At 36.2% G+C, this 15,497-nt stretch overlaps 1 protein-coding gene across 1 annotated transcript in view; it reads left to right on the top strand.

The window, feature by feature from the left end:
- FLT1 (fms related receptor tyrosine kinase 1) overlaps positions 1-15,497 on the top strand; it is a gene marked incomplete at its 3' end in the record, with an annotated part of 112,017 nt that overhangs the window by 73,562 nt on the left and 22,958 nt on the right. Inside the window, exons 16-20 of the mRNA XM_083363101.1 lie at positions 4,784-4,890; positions 7,609-7,744; positions 13,519-13,623; positions 14,539-14,652; positions 15,261-15,349. Coding sequence (XP_083219227.1) covers positions 4,784-4,890; positions 7,609-7,744; positions 13,519-13,623; positions 14,539-14,652; positions 15,261-15,349 — 551 coding nt within the window. The remainder of the gene's footprint in view (positions 1-4,783; positions 4,891-7,608; positions 7,745-13,518; positions 13,624-14,538; positions 14,653-15,260; positions 15,350-15,497) is intronic.

Raw genomic sequence — 15,497 nt, 5'->3', positions numbered from 1 at the left:
AAGGGGAAACCTTTACCATTTCTCTCTCTCTCTCTCTCTCCCTCTCTCTCTCTCTCTCTCTCCCCCTCATCTATCTATCTAATCTATGAGTATTTCCTTTCTAACTTGATGTTGCTACTCTTGAAGTTATTCGTCGCTCCAGTAACTTAAGTATAGTGAAGTCCTGTGTTTTGAGTCTAATCAGGTCATATAAACAAGCATATTATAAGCTAATGAATTATCTATCTATGTGACTGCCAAGCCAGTACATATATTTTATAGGGAGGAATAAGACCAGGAACTTCAATGAGATCGTATCAATGAATTGTCCCCATGTTTGACAGTTTGTGATTCAGAGAGGAAGGAAACCGTCTGTTCTTTTTATTTCCTTAAAAAAATAGTACTGACTACTATTTTTGTATCAAAAAAAGGATGATGACTGAGCAGGATTCAGCAACTGCTTTCAACAATTAAGTGCCCTAATCTTGGAATATTTCTAGAGGATAGGATTGGAACACATGGAAGTGATGCTCCACCTATTAATTATTTATAAACTTGTTAGTCTCTTTCAGGTTAGGGACCATTAAGAAAGGGGTCAAAAATAAAACTGTCAATATTAAAAATCTTTTGCAAAAAAAAATGTGATGCAGCCATGCTTGGATTATTGAATGGGATCCAAGTGGGAAAGAGAAGAAAAAAGGAAAGAAAGAAAGAAAGAAAGAAAGAAAGAAAGAAAGAAAGAAAGAAAGAAAGAAAGAAAGAAAGAAAGAAAGAAATGGGAGGGAGGGAGGGAGGGAGGGAGGGAGGGAGGGAAGGAAGGAGGCAGGGAGGGAGGGAGAAAAAATATTGAAAAAGAACAAAATCAGGAGGCTGGAACATAACAAAGATTATTTATGAATAAATGATGGTTAGAGTAAAGATCGATACATAAGGATTCTATCATATTCTACTGCCAGATTGTAAAAAAAAATTCCTATCTACTAAGTATTTCTTTTTAAATTTATAATAATTGTATTAAAGTTTACAGATTGCCTACATCGTAGCCAAATTCTGTGCAGCATATAAAATCCAATATGAGATCTTGAGTCCAGAGTTCTGCTTACACATCTATCCAATAAATAAATAAATAAATAAATAAATAAATAAATAAATAAATAAATAAATAAATAAATAAATAAATAAATAAAAATGATAGTCCATCCACATTTGAGATATTCCCATAAAAATGTGAAATTGACTATGTTCATCTCAATCTAGCTTTGGTATCAGTATTATCTACTTTTTCTTTGTCTTAGACTGTTGATTTTTAACCAGAATAAGAGTTTAAATAATTCTTTCTAGGAACTTCCTAAATATAACTTTGGGCAAATCTGTGTCTCTCAGTGTACTGAGTGTACTCAGTGTACTAGCATCAAAGGACCAAACTTTACTATCCTAATTTCTGCAAAGAAAAGCTGTGATATAAAACTTGAAAAATAAATATGTGAAAGAATGACTGTGTTCCCACTATATGTATTTTTTAAGTTGTGAGTGTTTTCAGTGTGGTAGAGAGAAAAGGATTGTTAGGGGCTATATATCTACAGGAACGCACATTTTCTCCATGAAAACATTTACATTTTGCATGTTCTATTTAAAAACTAAGAGAATAACCTATGCCAGTTGTAAAACTACTAAGGAAAAGGATGTGAATCAGAAATACATCCTAAAAACAGTAGTCACAATGGCAAAGATATCTTAAAATAAAATTAAAGACTTTGGGTTAAAGATGGGCACATAATACAATGAAAGATCAAACAATTTAAACCAAAAAAAGACATCAGGTTCTTGTCCAAGTAAGCCTTACAATTGGGGTGGCAATTCAGACATACCGGGTCATAGTTGAAAAACGTTCCTACCTATATTCACAAACCACTTCAGGAATCAGAAAGACTTGGATGGAGAGTCTGAAAAGTTTTCTCAGTCTGACCTACATAAGGACCTGAACTTTTCATACACCTACAGCAATAAAAGCTTCTGGCCTTTTCTTGTTCTGCCTTTTAAGAGATCCCAGATCTGATGGTCTCAGACTCTGAAGAGTTGCTATAGTCCAAATGTTATATTATTGGGTTAATTGGAACAGAAGCTTGGCCCAGATTAAGATTTAATTTTCAAGTGACTCTGAATTACTGTAGGCTAGTGTTAGGTGTAATAAACATTTATTCAAGTTTCTACTTTTTTCACACACTCTGAAAAGAACTCTAGTATACCAGAAATGATTATAAGTAGGAATCTGATTAATACTATGAAGATGTTGCTTTAGAAACAAAACAGTTGAAGGAAACCAAGAATGTGACTGCCCCTTCAAAAATTAACTTAAAATAGATCTCTGGGCTAGTCAAGAACCCCACAAGGAAGACATTAATCATCCCTCTTTCTTTTGCCAAGAATGACAGTGGATTGGAAGACTGAACAGCAAGACACATTCCTGGAAAATCATATTCCAGATCTGCCTGTTTCAGTGCTTGGTCAGCATATGTTCTATCCTAAACGAAGAGGACATTTGAAAAGAACGTCAGAGTTGCAGGACATTTTACAGAAATTGCATATATTATTGGGATACAACCAGAAGAAGTACAATAAATATTTTACTGGGGATATATGAAGAGAATTATGCTATAATTATTTTTTCCTTCAGTTAAAATTCCACTTTTTCTTTCTTTCCCCTTTTCTCTCCCAGCTCTTCAATCATTCATGGTGATTTGTATGTGTTCTTGTGGCACTTGATCCTGCAGAATCTGATCAGGCCATGATCACGCAGAACATCTTATTTAAGGATTATAGCTTTTGAAATATGTAGCTGGGATCAGAATCAGTCTGGTGTAGAGATTGAGGTGCTGGCCTAGGAACCAGGAGACTGTGAGTTTTAGCCCTACGAGTTGAGTGGCTTTCTGCCAGTCACTCTTTCTCAGCCCAACTCACCTCACAGGGTTGTTGTTGTGTGGAAAATAGGAAGAGAAGGAAGAAGTATTAGATATGTTTACTGCTTTGAGTTACTTATAAAGGTGGGATAAAAACCATCTTTTTAAAATTAAATAAATAAATCTATTACTGATGGAGAATGCTAACATAAATATAGCAATAAGTGAGCAAGTAACCACTGAGTAGCAAAATACACATGATGTTGCCCTGACTTGACAATTCAGAACAGTTCATTGTACTCCTACTATACTGGGAAATTTTTGAACATGCAAAAGTTACAAGCAGACTGGAAATTTTGTATATCCTAAATGTACAGGATACTAATTTGAGGAAATAGAATGGAAGATAATTTCTGGTAGATCATTCTGTAAATTGTGTAGACCTTGAGCAAGGTTTGTTGAAGACTGTATGTGACCAGATATAAAAAGAAAAAATCCAGAGTATCCATACTAAGACTTTTTTCATTTATATGGTCTTTCTCTTTTCCACTTTATCCAGCATTAAGACCATTAAGACTATTTAATTTGTTGAAATTTCTGAAAATTGAAGATGGTGCTAAGAACCACCCAAAACAAATGGGAGGATGGACAGAAATGGACCCATGTAAGAATGTAGGGTTATTAGCATCCATATTAGCTTTTTGTCTTCACAACATTTATTTTCTACAAAACATGTAAATTATTTTGCAGAGATAACTTCTTCTAGACCAGGAACTTATGACTGGCACTATATACATGGCCTTTTGCAGATGGAATACTTAACTAACAACTCCAACAAGAAAATATGAGAGTTTCCAAAGTATTCTATAGATTATGGGAATTCTCTGAGAACATCTCTGAGAATGGAAATTAATATGAATAAATTATTTCTATCTGAGAATAGACTTTATTATAAGCCAGGAATTTTTAGGTGACAAGGCAACACAGCAAGAATGTATTTTTAAAGACTTTGATAAATGACTATGGTAAATCAAATTCAAAACTATTTATAACAATCAATTTTCTTGCACCTTTTCTTCTACCTATGCTAGAAGCAAATCTCTGTGGAGTAGGCAAACTGTTCATCTGTTTCTTGACTGAGAACTTTCACAGGAATTAAAATGTGATGGCCTTGTGAATTGGCTTTTTAAGAGGTTAAGTACACTCATTTTTAATAAGTTGTGATGCACATAAAAAAATAGATGAAGCTTTGGTTCATATCATCACAGCTACCATCTTGACTTTTTGACCCTATAGCATGGATACTGCTGCTTCAGTTGGTCACCTTATTTATCCATCTCTGAAAAGGAGGCAGGACGCCAAACGAGGAGCTTTTAGTACAGCGATTCCAGTGAAGCAGACAGCACAGCACTAAAGTTAAACCAAACACATATTTTCTTGGGATTGCGCTGTGGAAGGCAGCCAATAGTCTAACTCATTTGGAGCTCTTAAAATTAAGACAAACATTTTAATCTGAGAATATCCTTAAAGAAGATCTTGAAACTACAATTGGTTCAGAATGGTCATAAGAACTTGGCATTATTATACTTAAATTGCACCTAAAATAATACGGTATGCAGTATAGCACAGTAATATAGTACAGTTCTAGAGTAATATAGTAATACTATGATATAGTATAGTATAGCAGTATGGTATATATAGTAACCTGGTAGCCAGTAGTTCAGAGAACTGTGTTGCAGTCAATGATTATATATGTTGCCATTTGTACCGGTTCAATTGAGGGCACTTAAAAAGGAAATAGCTATGTACTACAAGTATCTTTCAATATATATTAAACTCAGGATTTATTTTTATAGAAGCTAATGGTATCTACAATAAACTTGTTGGTTTGCTTGCTTGCTTTTTAGGAACATCTGAACACTCAAATCTGGAGCTAATAACATTGACCTGCACCTGTTTGACAGCCACACTCTTCTGGCTCTTGTTAACACTCTTCATACGAAAGCTAAAAAGGGTAAATTCAAAGCTGTCAAAATCTTCTGTCTTAGAGGTTACTTTAATGCATGGTTGTCCAGCCTTTTGGCTTGTCTGGGCTGCCTTGAGTGAAGAGAAATTGTTGCATATAAAATATATAATATAGTTAATGTAAATACGTAAGTAAGCTTCCTTTATTTTTTAAATATATTTACGATCTTGTGGGGCTGCATTACTAGCTGCCCAGGGCTGTATGTGGCTCGCAGGACGGACATGCCTCCTTTAGTGTATCTTTTAGCCAGAAGTGTATATTTCAGGGCTATGCATGACAGAGACTCCCAGATTTATATACGACTATGCTCCATTGGCCAGTATACACTAAAAACTGGGTGTACTTGTAAGTAAAGTTAGGTTTAGTCAACCTATCATAATTGATTTTTACAACTTTCTATTTATCTGAAGCACAAATTCATTTCTTCTTGTCTTATTTTACAAAACTTTTGAGATGCCTACATTCTCTCAGACTTGGAACCCATGCATAGGTATTTTTGGTATTTTCCAGTGCCCTCCCCCTTTTCTTAGCATAAATTTGGGGGGGGGCATGCGGGCATGTGTACCTGTCTGGGCGGGTGCTTTTTTATTGGCTTAAAGCACAAAATTCTCCTGTTTCTTCCTCAAATGAATTCACCACTGTGATCACCATAAGTCATCCGTGCAGATCTCTTTTCTTTTACGGTTCCAGAGTGGAGTCTAGATATTCCACACACACACACACCGTGGTGCAGGGTTGCTCATATTCTTTTTTTAAAAAAATCATTTTATTAAAATTACAATTTAAAAAGTAAAAACTAATGCAAATTACAAAAAAGAGGAAAAAAAGAAAAATAGGAAAAAAATAGAAAAGGGAAAAGAGGGGGAAAATAAAGAAGTACCGTAAATTCCTCTATCACAAGACCAAACAATTCTGATAACTTATCTCTATCCCTTAAAATATATCACACAGTCTTTTCTTTCCATATCTCATCTCTTAACCAGCTTAAATTTTCTCAAGTAGGTTCCCATATCACATACATGATTTAGGACTCACTAGTCATCACATCTTCTAATTAGAGTATAAAGATACTCACCACCCCTTTTTAGAGAACACATCCTCCTGAGATAGCCTTTATCTCAGCCCCAGGTTTCCTAAGGAGGCAGCTTACATTCATCTTTGGCTGTTTTAAAATAGAGCTTTCCCCCCCCCCCCGTTCTCCCAACACAAGACTTGCTGCAGAAATATTCTACTGTACGATGTCTCATTGACGAAGTTAAACATGACATAATCTGGGCTTGAGATCTGCCCAGATCGTTTTGGTTACTTCTGATTGCTGCAGATATAACACTAGTCCTGGAGCTTACAAAATGCTGTTCGGGCATTAAGCAGGCCCCCATCTGTGCATGCATATTTTGAAACATGGTTAGACTCATAATGGTACAGAAGGTTGATTTAACCTGAGGGAGACAGCCAGGTTACATGGAATCAAAAGATGTGATTTTCATTAAACATCCAACACATGAAATAGTAATCCCAGAGAGAATGAAGAAGAGCTTCACGCTGAATACCTAGGTTGATCTTTGGGATCTCAATCATACCAAGATGTGAGAGGTCAGTGGCACTTGACCTCAGCTTGCTTGCTGAATCACAGATGGAATCCACAGGACTCATCAGATTTCCCATCTGATAGCAGAAAAATGGTATCTTCATATCTTTTAAACTGAGTGAAGACAAGCATGACTGCAAAAGTACCCATTTTATAAACATTTTCTGTTCATATCACCCTTTATCTCAAATAGTTTTATATTTTAAAAATATGCTAATTAATGTCCTAAAATTGAATTTAGAAAGCAATTATTGGATAAATGAATATGAATATTTCATTTAAGTATCTTGCAAATTGAGTGTGCCATCAAGAGCACAGGCTGGAATTTCTCCATTTTTCTCTGAGTCGAGGATAATTAGCTTGATCATCTATATAGATACATACTCATGCCTAAATCTCTCCAAAATCAGTGAGGCTTCTTCAGAAATAAGTATGTATAGGATTACAGTTTTAATCCTTCCTAGAGGCTAGTGATTCTAAATTATTTTTAGCAATGATTATGGGAAACAAGATCGTCTAGAGGGAAATGCAAATTCTTGAACATTTGAAAAATGCATGCACAAAATGTTACTGATTAATGTTTTGCAGATTGCATCTAAGCATTGCACAACTTTTAAACCACATTTGGTCCCTCTCTCTCTCTCTCTTTTTTTTAAAACAAACATTGACAGCTGAACTTATCTGTTGCATATGCCAGAATTTTGTTTTGTGAATGGCTGTCAGCCAAATCTATTTTTAGGGGTCAAGGTTAATCATTTTCTCAAAATATCCTTGCTTGAAAATACAGGCTCAAATCTCTATCGCATGGCTATTATCTGAGGATGTTTTCATATGGATTTAATATTAACAATAAAAAGAAGCACAAATCAAGCATCCAATACATAAGTGAGAGAAAGTGGTACAAAGTGTGGCCATAATGAAAATCTACATCACAAAATTAAAGTGGAAAATCTCGAGAATATTATATACAGATGTACAGAAAATGTACATCTGTAATGTGAGTTGCTTCTGTAATCATATCTAATTAATCTACCATTTTTCTGAGCAGAATCCAAACAACTTTGTCAGAATTGCTTTACATCCTATAGTGACAATGGAATTTAAACATTCTTTTCTAGCCTTCTTCTTCTGAAATAAAGACAGACTATTTGTCAATCATAATGGATCCTGAAGAAGTCCCTTTGGACGAACAATGTGAACGGCTTCCTTACGAGGCCAGCAAATGGGAGTTTGCCCGGGAAAGGCTTAAGCTGGGTAAATATATCTATATTATTGTGAATGAGTAGGATGAGAATTTTAAAATGCTGGTCATCTTCTATGACCATCTGATTTATTGACTAAAACTCGGATAGGATTTTTTTATTTATCAAAGGAAGTATTAATTGGGATGATTCATTCCCTTCTGTATAGCTAGAGGTAGGCATATGCAATCCATAAGCAAATACACTGGAGAAGAGGCAGCTACATTAAACCCAACTTATAATAATTCTAGTGGCTCCTGCATTTCCCTTCTTCCTATGTAGAATTTGAATTAGGACACATATATTCTAAAAAAACAAGATTTTTGTCTTAAATGTGCACACAGTAAAATTATATTTACCATAGTTTAAAAAAAACCTCAGTAACAATATTTCATTCTGAAAAACTGAGATTTTATACAGGAACGACATCCCCAGGGCTCTGCAGGGATTTGTTTAAAGGGTTCCAGAGAGTGTTCAAGTTGTGCAGCCATACAAATTCTCTATATAGATATTTGCTTTAAGGTAGCATTTTTTCTGTGTGCTGCAACTGGATGCCTTTCACAAAGTAGTGCTCTGAGGTTCTCGTCTGGTACTGTGTATAGGCACAATGCAATTGCTGATTAGGCAGATTAACAAGTGTAGGTAGAATTGTGGCCTGAGTCCACTGCATGCCATTCTCTGCTGTTCAAAGTGCTGCTTCATTTTACCTAATGATACATGCATTTTACCATCAAAACCCTGCTCATTAGAGACACAATGTTTTTCTTTCATTCCCCCATGCCTGTTTCTAGAATGGGGAATCCTGGAATAAAAAAATAGCTGCTCTATGAAATCTTGATTCCTTTGGCATTATGAGAGTGACCCATTTGTTGAAGGAAGTGCACTGATAGATTTCAAGTGCATTAACTCAACAATATAACGCATGAATGAAACAAATATGTGTCTTCCAGAATGAGCACAAGTATCACCAAAGCACTAGGAAGCCACAATGGTTCATGTGTTTACCATTTATTTGTGCTGGTCAAGGTTGAGTTAATTCAGTTCCTTAAGTTCAAGCTTGTAGTTAGGAGTTAAGGTACAGATCAGAACTAAGATCAGTGTAAGTGATGTGTGTTTGTACATAGGAAAGGGGAAGGGGAATAGCATAAACAAGGAAAGAATGTTGTGATCATGAATGAAAACCAGATTTTGAAAAATTGGCTGAGTTCAACATGTTCCTAAATCATCTTTTGCCCAACTCTCAGCTACAGGGGAATCAGTCCAAGCGCACACTGCCCTTGGCAGCACAGAGAGCTATTATCTACCAAACATGACATGTTCTTGCGGAGTTTCTCATTCTTAGTCTCACACATAGCTTCCTTCTTCAACAGGAAAAAAGCTAATGATTCATTAATATAAAGCAACTGTATGAATCTTAGTGTTTTCAGTAATTTTTGTGGAAATTGGGATTACACTGGTAGTCTTGAAAGTTGCCAAGGTTGGACACTCCTGGCCTACATGATATGTCCAGGTCCAGAGAGATGATTTTTTTGCTTTTATTCCTACTAGTCTCTGTAAGGGAAAGAAGAGGGCTCTCCAAAGAGGAGAGATGCTGGTTAGTCTCACATATCATAATGAGCCAAAAATGTAGCTTGTTCGATATTGGCTTGGTATATTACATGAACCCCACAACTGTGGTTTGGAAGCCATGGTTATATTTATATGAAGCTAACCAGGTGGTTTATTCTGTAAACTGGTTAAATAAAATGTGGCTTAGCATAATGTATAAGAAAGACTAATGTTTTTCTATAAGGTAAAGGTTCCCCCGCACATGCATGCTAGTCGTTTTCGACTCTAGGGGCCGGTGCTCATCTCCATTTCAAAGCCGAAGAGCCAGCGCTTGTCCGAGGACGTCTCCGTAGTCATGTGGCCAGCATGACTAGATGCCAAAGGCGCACGGAATGCTGTTACCTTCCCACCGTAGTGGTCACTATTTTTCTACTTGCATTTTTACATGCTTTCGAACTGCTAGGTTGGCAGAAGCTGGGACGAGTAACAGGCGCTCACTCTGTTACACGGCACTCGGGATTCGACCCGCCAAACTGCCAACCTTCTGATCGACAAGCTCAGTGTCCTAACCCACTGAGCCACCACATCCCTTTTGTTTTTCTATACCCATACTAAATTCATTGAGGTCTAAGAAGCTATGATGTACATATTATGGCTATGCTGGCATATCCAATCACCAAACAATCCATCTATTTATCAAAAGGCAAAATGATTCAGTTGCTCTCCATCAGCTTTAAGCTCTCCAGAATCTCAATCACAAGCAGTTTATCTTTGTCTTTTTTTTTCTGTGCAGGGGCCAATGCCAAACAAAGAAATGAGTTACAGTTACTCATTATTCCTATTCTTTAGAACTGCTCAAGGAAACTATGTCAGGCCTAGAGACAGTCTTGGAAATAAAAATAATCCTTAAGACAACCAATTTGCTTTATACTGTGTTAACGTTTCCCTTACCTCACCATTGATGAACAAAACAAATTTGTAGCAAATGCAAAAAATGGGTATAAATCAAAATAGATGAAAGGGTGGACGTTTATACTGAATGAATTACTCAGCAAGAGCTCAGAAGTCAAGCAAAGAACTAAAGGAATATTGATCTATAAACTCCTCTGCATAAAATAAAAACAAAACTGGAAGTTTTTCTGATGGGAAAGACTAGGAACATGCCTTTATAACAAAACAATCATTTAAATCCAGTATAGTGAAAACTACAAGACAAGATTGGTAGCCAGAAATAGCTGCAAACATATATTTAAAACTATAGTGATACAACAGTTCATCACTAAAGGGTACAAAGCAAAGAAAATCTTTATGTGGTCAAAAAAGGTACTTTGTACATCATCATCAAGAAAGGAATTCTTGCTTGGGTTGCATATTTCCAATTGAAGAGGCATGTGTGCAAATTCTATAAAATATCTGCAACTTATCAGCATTATATTAAAAAAGTAGCCAAATATCAAATGGTACAGTAATTGCTCAGTCAGGATTAGATAAAACCATGCTTCTGTCCATCCACTAGCTCCAAGGTCTAAGATCTGCATTTATTTATCTTATTTATGTATTATATTTATTAACCAAATTTGTAGACTGCCAAACTTCCAACAATTTTGGTGAATTTAGTCAAGAAAGTGATTTTTTATGAATTTTTTCCCTCCAATTTTAAAGCGTAAGGGCTCTCATACTTGATGTCTTTGTAAAATAAATGGATCATTTTTATATCTAATAGATAGAACATTCCACATAAAAAAGCTATTCTCTCTCTTTGTTAGTCTTTCCCTATACTATTCTACTGAAACAATCTTTGTGGGAAAAGTTTTGAGTTTGTAAATTCTTAGTTCCATTCCTGTTTAAATCTATACCATGTAAAGTATGTTCAGGATGTAAACACCAGATTCAGTCAGTATATTCAGACATTTTGCTAAGAATGCTGAAGTTAGGCCATGACATAAATAAAAGTCCTGAGAATAAGGCATGTTAAGAAAGGCTAATTGTTTATTCCTATCTTGCTTTTGGCCTAATATCATAAAAGACCCCAACTAAAGACACAGCATAATTTTTCAGAGGATAAATATGAAGAAAGGAGAATTTACTGCAGAGGTACCAGGGACTTGCATCTCAAAACTAATTATTACCAAATCTTTTTTTTTTAAACCCCATTTATATCCCGCCCTTCTCGGAAGACTCAGGGCAGCTTCAATAGCCTTCATTCTATGTATATGCCTGCTTATTAGGGCTTTCACACACACCCCCAAGCAGCATTATTACAAAGTCAGTTTATTGCCCCCAACAATCTGGGTCCTCATTTTACCTACCTCGGAAGGATGGAAGCCTGAGTCAACCTTGAGCCTGGTGGGATGCGAACCTGCACTAATTGCAGGCAGCTGGTGTTACTTAAGGAGGCATTAGCCCACTGCTCCACCAAATCTTGAATATATCCTGTTAATCAAAATAGCCAAAACTGGGCTACATGATCCAGAAATCTGACCTGATATGAGGCAGCTTCCTTACTGAAAATAGAGTCTCTGGACATTTCTCAATAATGTGCAACCCTTCCTAAATCTATTCACAAATGAAACTACAAATAAGACATTATAAATGATCTAGGATGTTTAATCACAGAAAATCATAATCATTTCCCAAGGCCATATTGGCTCCTCCCATTGAAGATGATGACAGCAATGCCACTGGTAGTGCACTTTGCATTACATTGCCATCAGCTGCTTAATGAAAAGCCATGGTCGCCTTCTGGCCCTATACAACTTAACCGTGCATTCTAGTTAGGAAAAAAACAAACTTCAGAGAGTATTCTGCCATTGCTTCAAATGAGATGTAGCTCACTTTTCATTTAGTAATAAAATTGCTTTCTGTGTAATTAACTTCCTATGCCCTTGGGAGGAGTTTATTCAGTTTATAAAACAAGGAAAATTTCATCAAGGTCTTAAAGTTTTCAAGTATGTTCAACAAATCCTTAAGAGCCTGCATTTGGCAGTAAAATGTAATGTGACTAAAACCAGAGTACAACAAAAAAAACAACAACAAGAATGGGGGTAGGAGTAAGGGAATTTTATTAGATTTTTCCGTGAAACAGAGATTCTTCAAACCGAAGACATATCTAGAAAATTATGTCAATGTTTAGCTACAGCAGTATCCCTGTGGTATTTAAGGATACAGAATGAGGTTTATGAGTTGTTTATTTCAGTGTGTAAATTAAATATTAATGGACTTTTTTAAAAAATGCAAAATTATCAGTCTATAAATATGAACAAATGAACAGTAATATAGAATCCTAGTATCATAGTGTAGGTGAGGCTATTTAGGAGTCCAGTCTCTTAGTGCAAGAGTTCAATAGAAAATATTTTCAGCTAATGTTTTCCTACTTGTCCATACTCAACAAAGAAGGGCTATTTAATTTCACTGATCCCACAGCATTTTTTTTACTATCTCTTCTGTCTTATCTTTTCAAAGCTATTTCAGGTAAGAGCTGAAATGTTTACAGTGTAGGTCCTAGGTCAATTCTACAGAAAAGGTGTTTCATAGTATGGGTGCCATTGTTGACAAAGACTTATATTAAACCTCTGCCAGGAAGACCAGAAAAAGGGTCTTGGCAGAAAATCTCAAAAATAGTTGGGAAAAGGTGTGATCTGATGCATTTGGTCTTAAATAAGCATGGTTGTAAAATATGTTGACTAGTTTCCAGGAGAAAATAAGAAAATCAATGAATTTATTTAAAAACTTTTAAAATATGAATGTGAACTTGACTGTACTAGCCAAATTATGACAATAGTGAGTTGGCCCAAGATATTGGTTGAGATAATATGTTTTTTTTTTGTTTTGTAGTGCAAATTCCTTGGAACTTCAAGTCAATTTGTCATTTCTTAATATAACCCAGAAACATGTTACCAAAAAACACTATAGCTGAGGCTAAAATATACAGGATCACAAATAGTAATTCCCCCCTCCCCTTACTGACCATATTGAGTTCACGGTCTCTATTCCTATTTTTTTCTTACAGTATTTTAAACAGCTTAAAATCCTGCACTTTAAAATAATTTCACATAGGTCAGTAAAATGCCAGTTCATTTTATCGCAAATTCTGAATATTCATGATTTTTTGGTAGAATACTGCCATGTTCATACCAATAGAGCTTTAAAATATTGGAGAGTGTAATATTGTAATTTCACCCAAAGCTGTCTCACTTTTAAAAAATAATGTCACAAAGAACTGATTTCTTTTTGATGCAGGAAAGACACTTGGAAGAGGTGCTTTTGGGAAAGTAGTGCAAGCCGTTGCATTTGGAATTAAGAAATCACCCACATACAAAGTAGTTGCTGTGAAAATGCTGAAAGGTATGTATAAGCTTGACTCAAGGAAATCCTTATAATTATGGGGCATACATTTGATTCATAGTTGATGGTAATCAAAATGAATGCATTCTCATTTTCAAATGTTCAAAAATTTTAACCATTGCAATTTATTACATAATATATTGTATTTTTGTGACAATATAGTGATAGACAACAGCTTTTGAAAATGGCTGAGCTATAATCATTGTAGCTTTCTCATTCTCTATACCAGTATAATCACTCTCTCTCTCTCTCTCTCTCTCTCCCTCTCTCTCTCTCTCTCACTCTCTCACTCTCTCTCTCTCTCTCACTGATGCAAAACATTAAACATTAAATTATAAAAGCTGAAATGATCAACCTCCTGGTGAAAGATTTATAGACAAAACTCAACCCTTAGTCAGTTCCATGGGTGTCCTGGAACATCATCCAAATCTCCAGACCCAGATTTGACATCAACAAATTCCACCTACGTAAACAGAGTGAATTGAAGAGGAAGAAAGGCAGGTCTCCAATATAAAAATGAATTATGTCCAGGGTTTAAGGAGACAGCATGTAGAACAATAAGGTTTAAAGGATCCAACTTGAGAGAACAACCAGTAGCACAACAGAGCCAAGTTTAAGTTCCTAGAACAGCAGACATAATTGCAGTCTGGATTTCCAACTAGTACAAGAACCCCAGCAATAAAGTGATCTGAAGTTCAGCAAGAAGCATTGGTTAGGACAGGGGTAGGCAACCTTGCTTTTTTATGACTCATGGACTTCAATTCCCAGAATTCCTGAGCCAGCCACAAGTCATAAAAGAGCCAAGGTTGCCTACCCCTGGGCTAGCAGTTAAGCCACCTGGCATTTCTAGACCAGAGAAACCTAGCCGTGGTGCTGGCATTCAATCCTTCCCTCTAATTTATCTTATCCTTGCAGAAGGAGCAACAGCAAGTGAACATAAAGCACTGATGACTGAATTGAAGATTTTGACACATATAGGCCATCATCTTAACGTGGTGAATCTGCTGGGAGCTTGCACAAAGGGCAGAGGTAAAAAACAAAAACAAAAGAAATCTGAAGCTCTTATTTATTAGTTTTATTGTTGTGGGGCTAAAAGTAACCTGTTTTGCTTTTGTGTTATGATAGAATGTAGGACAGTTAATAGGGACGCGGTAGCTCAGTGGGTTAGGACACTGACCTTGTCGATCAGAAGGTTGGCAGTCTGGCGGGTCGAATGCCGAGTACCGCATAACAGAGTGAGTGCCTGTTACTCGTGCCAGCTTCTGCCAGCCTAGCAGTTTGAAAGCACGTAAAAAATGCAAGTAGAAAAATAGGGACCACTACGGTGGGAAGGTAACAGCATTCCGTGCGCCTTTGGCGTCTAATCATGCCGGCCACATGACCACGGAGACGTCCTCAGACAAGCGCTGGCTCTTCAGCTTTAAACGGAGATGAGCACCGGCCCCTAGAGTCAGAAATGACTAGCATGCATGTGTGGGGGAACCTTTACCATTACCTTTAGGACAGTTAATGCTAAGTTCACAGCATTTTTTTTATTGTTTTACCTTTAAGAAAGCTTTTACCTTAAGTCTGTGATGGTACCATTAGAAGAAGTGCATTTTCTACATTCACCTTGCCATTCACCTTGTTGTTCACAGGACCGTTGATGGTGATTGTTGAATATTGCAAATATGGAAATTTGTCAGGATATTTGAAGAGCAAAAGGGATTTATTTTCTACCCACAAGGTAATGCCTCAAGTGCTTCATTATAGTTTTTCAGTTCATCACAAACCTACTAAATGCATTTTACCTCACTGTATCAAAACAAAGTGATCTCAAAAGAATTCAGAAATAAGACACTGGTGGCTTTGGAGATTTTCCCCCTATAGCTTCA

This window comes from Vipera ursinii (genome assembly GCF_947247035.1).
Source record: "Vipera ursinii genome assembly, chromosome: 4".
Classification (NCBI taxonomy): domain Eukaryota; kingdom Metazoa; phylum Chordata; class Lepidosauria; order Squamata; family Viperidae; genus Vipera; species Vipera ursinii.
Note: the sequence above shows the minus strand (reverse complement) of the source record. Positions and strands in the feature narration are given on the sequence as shown.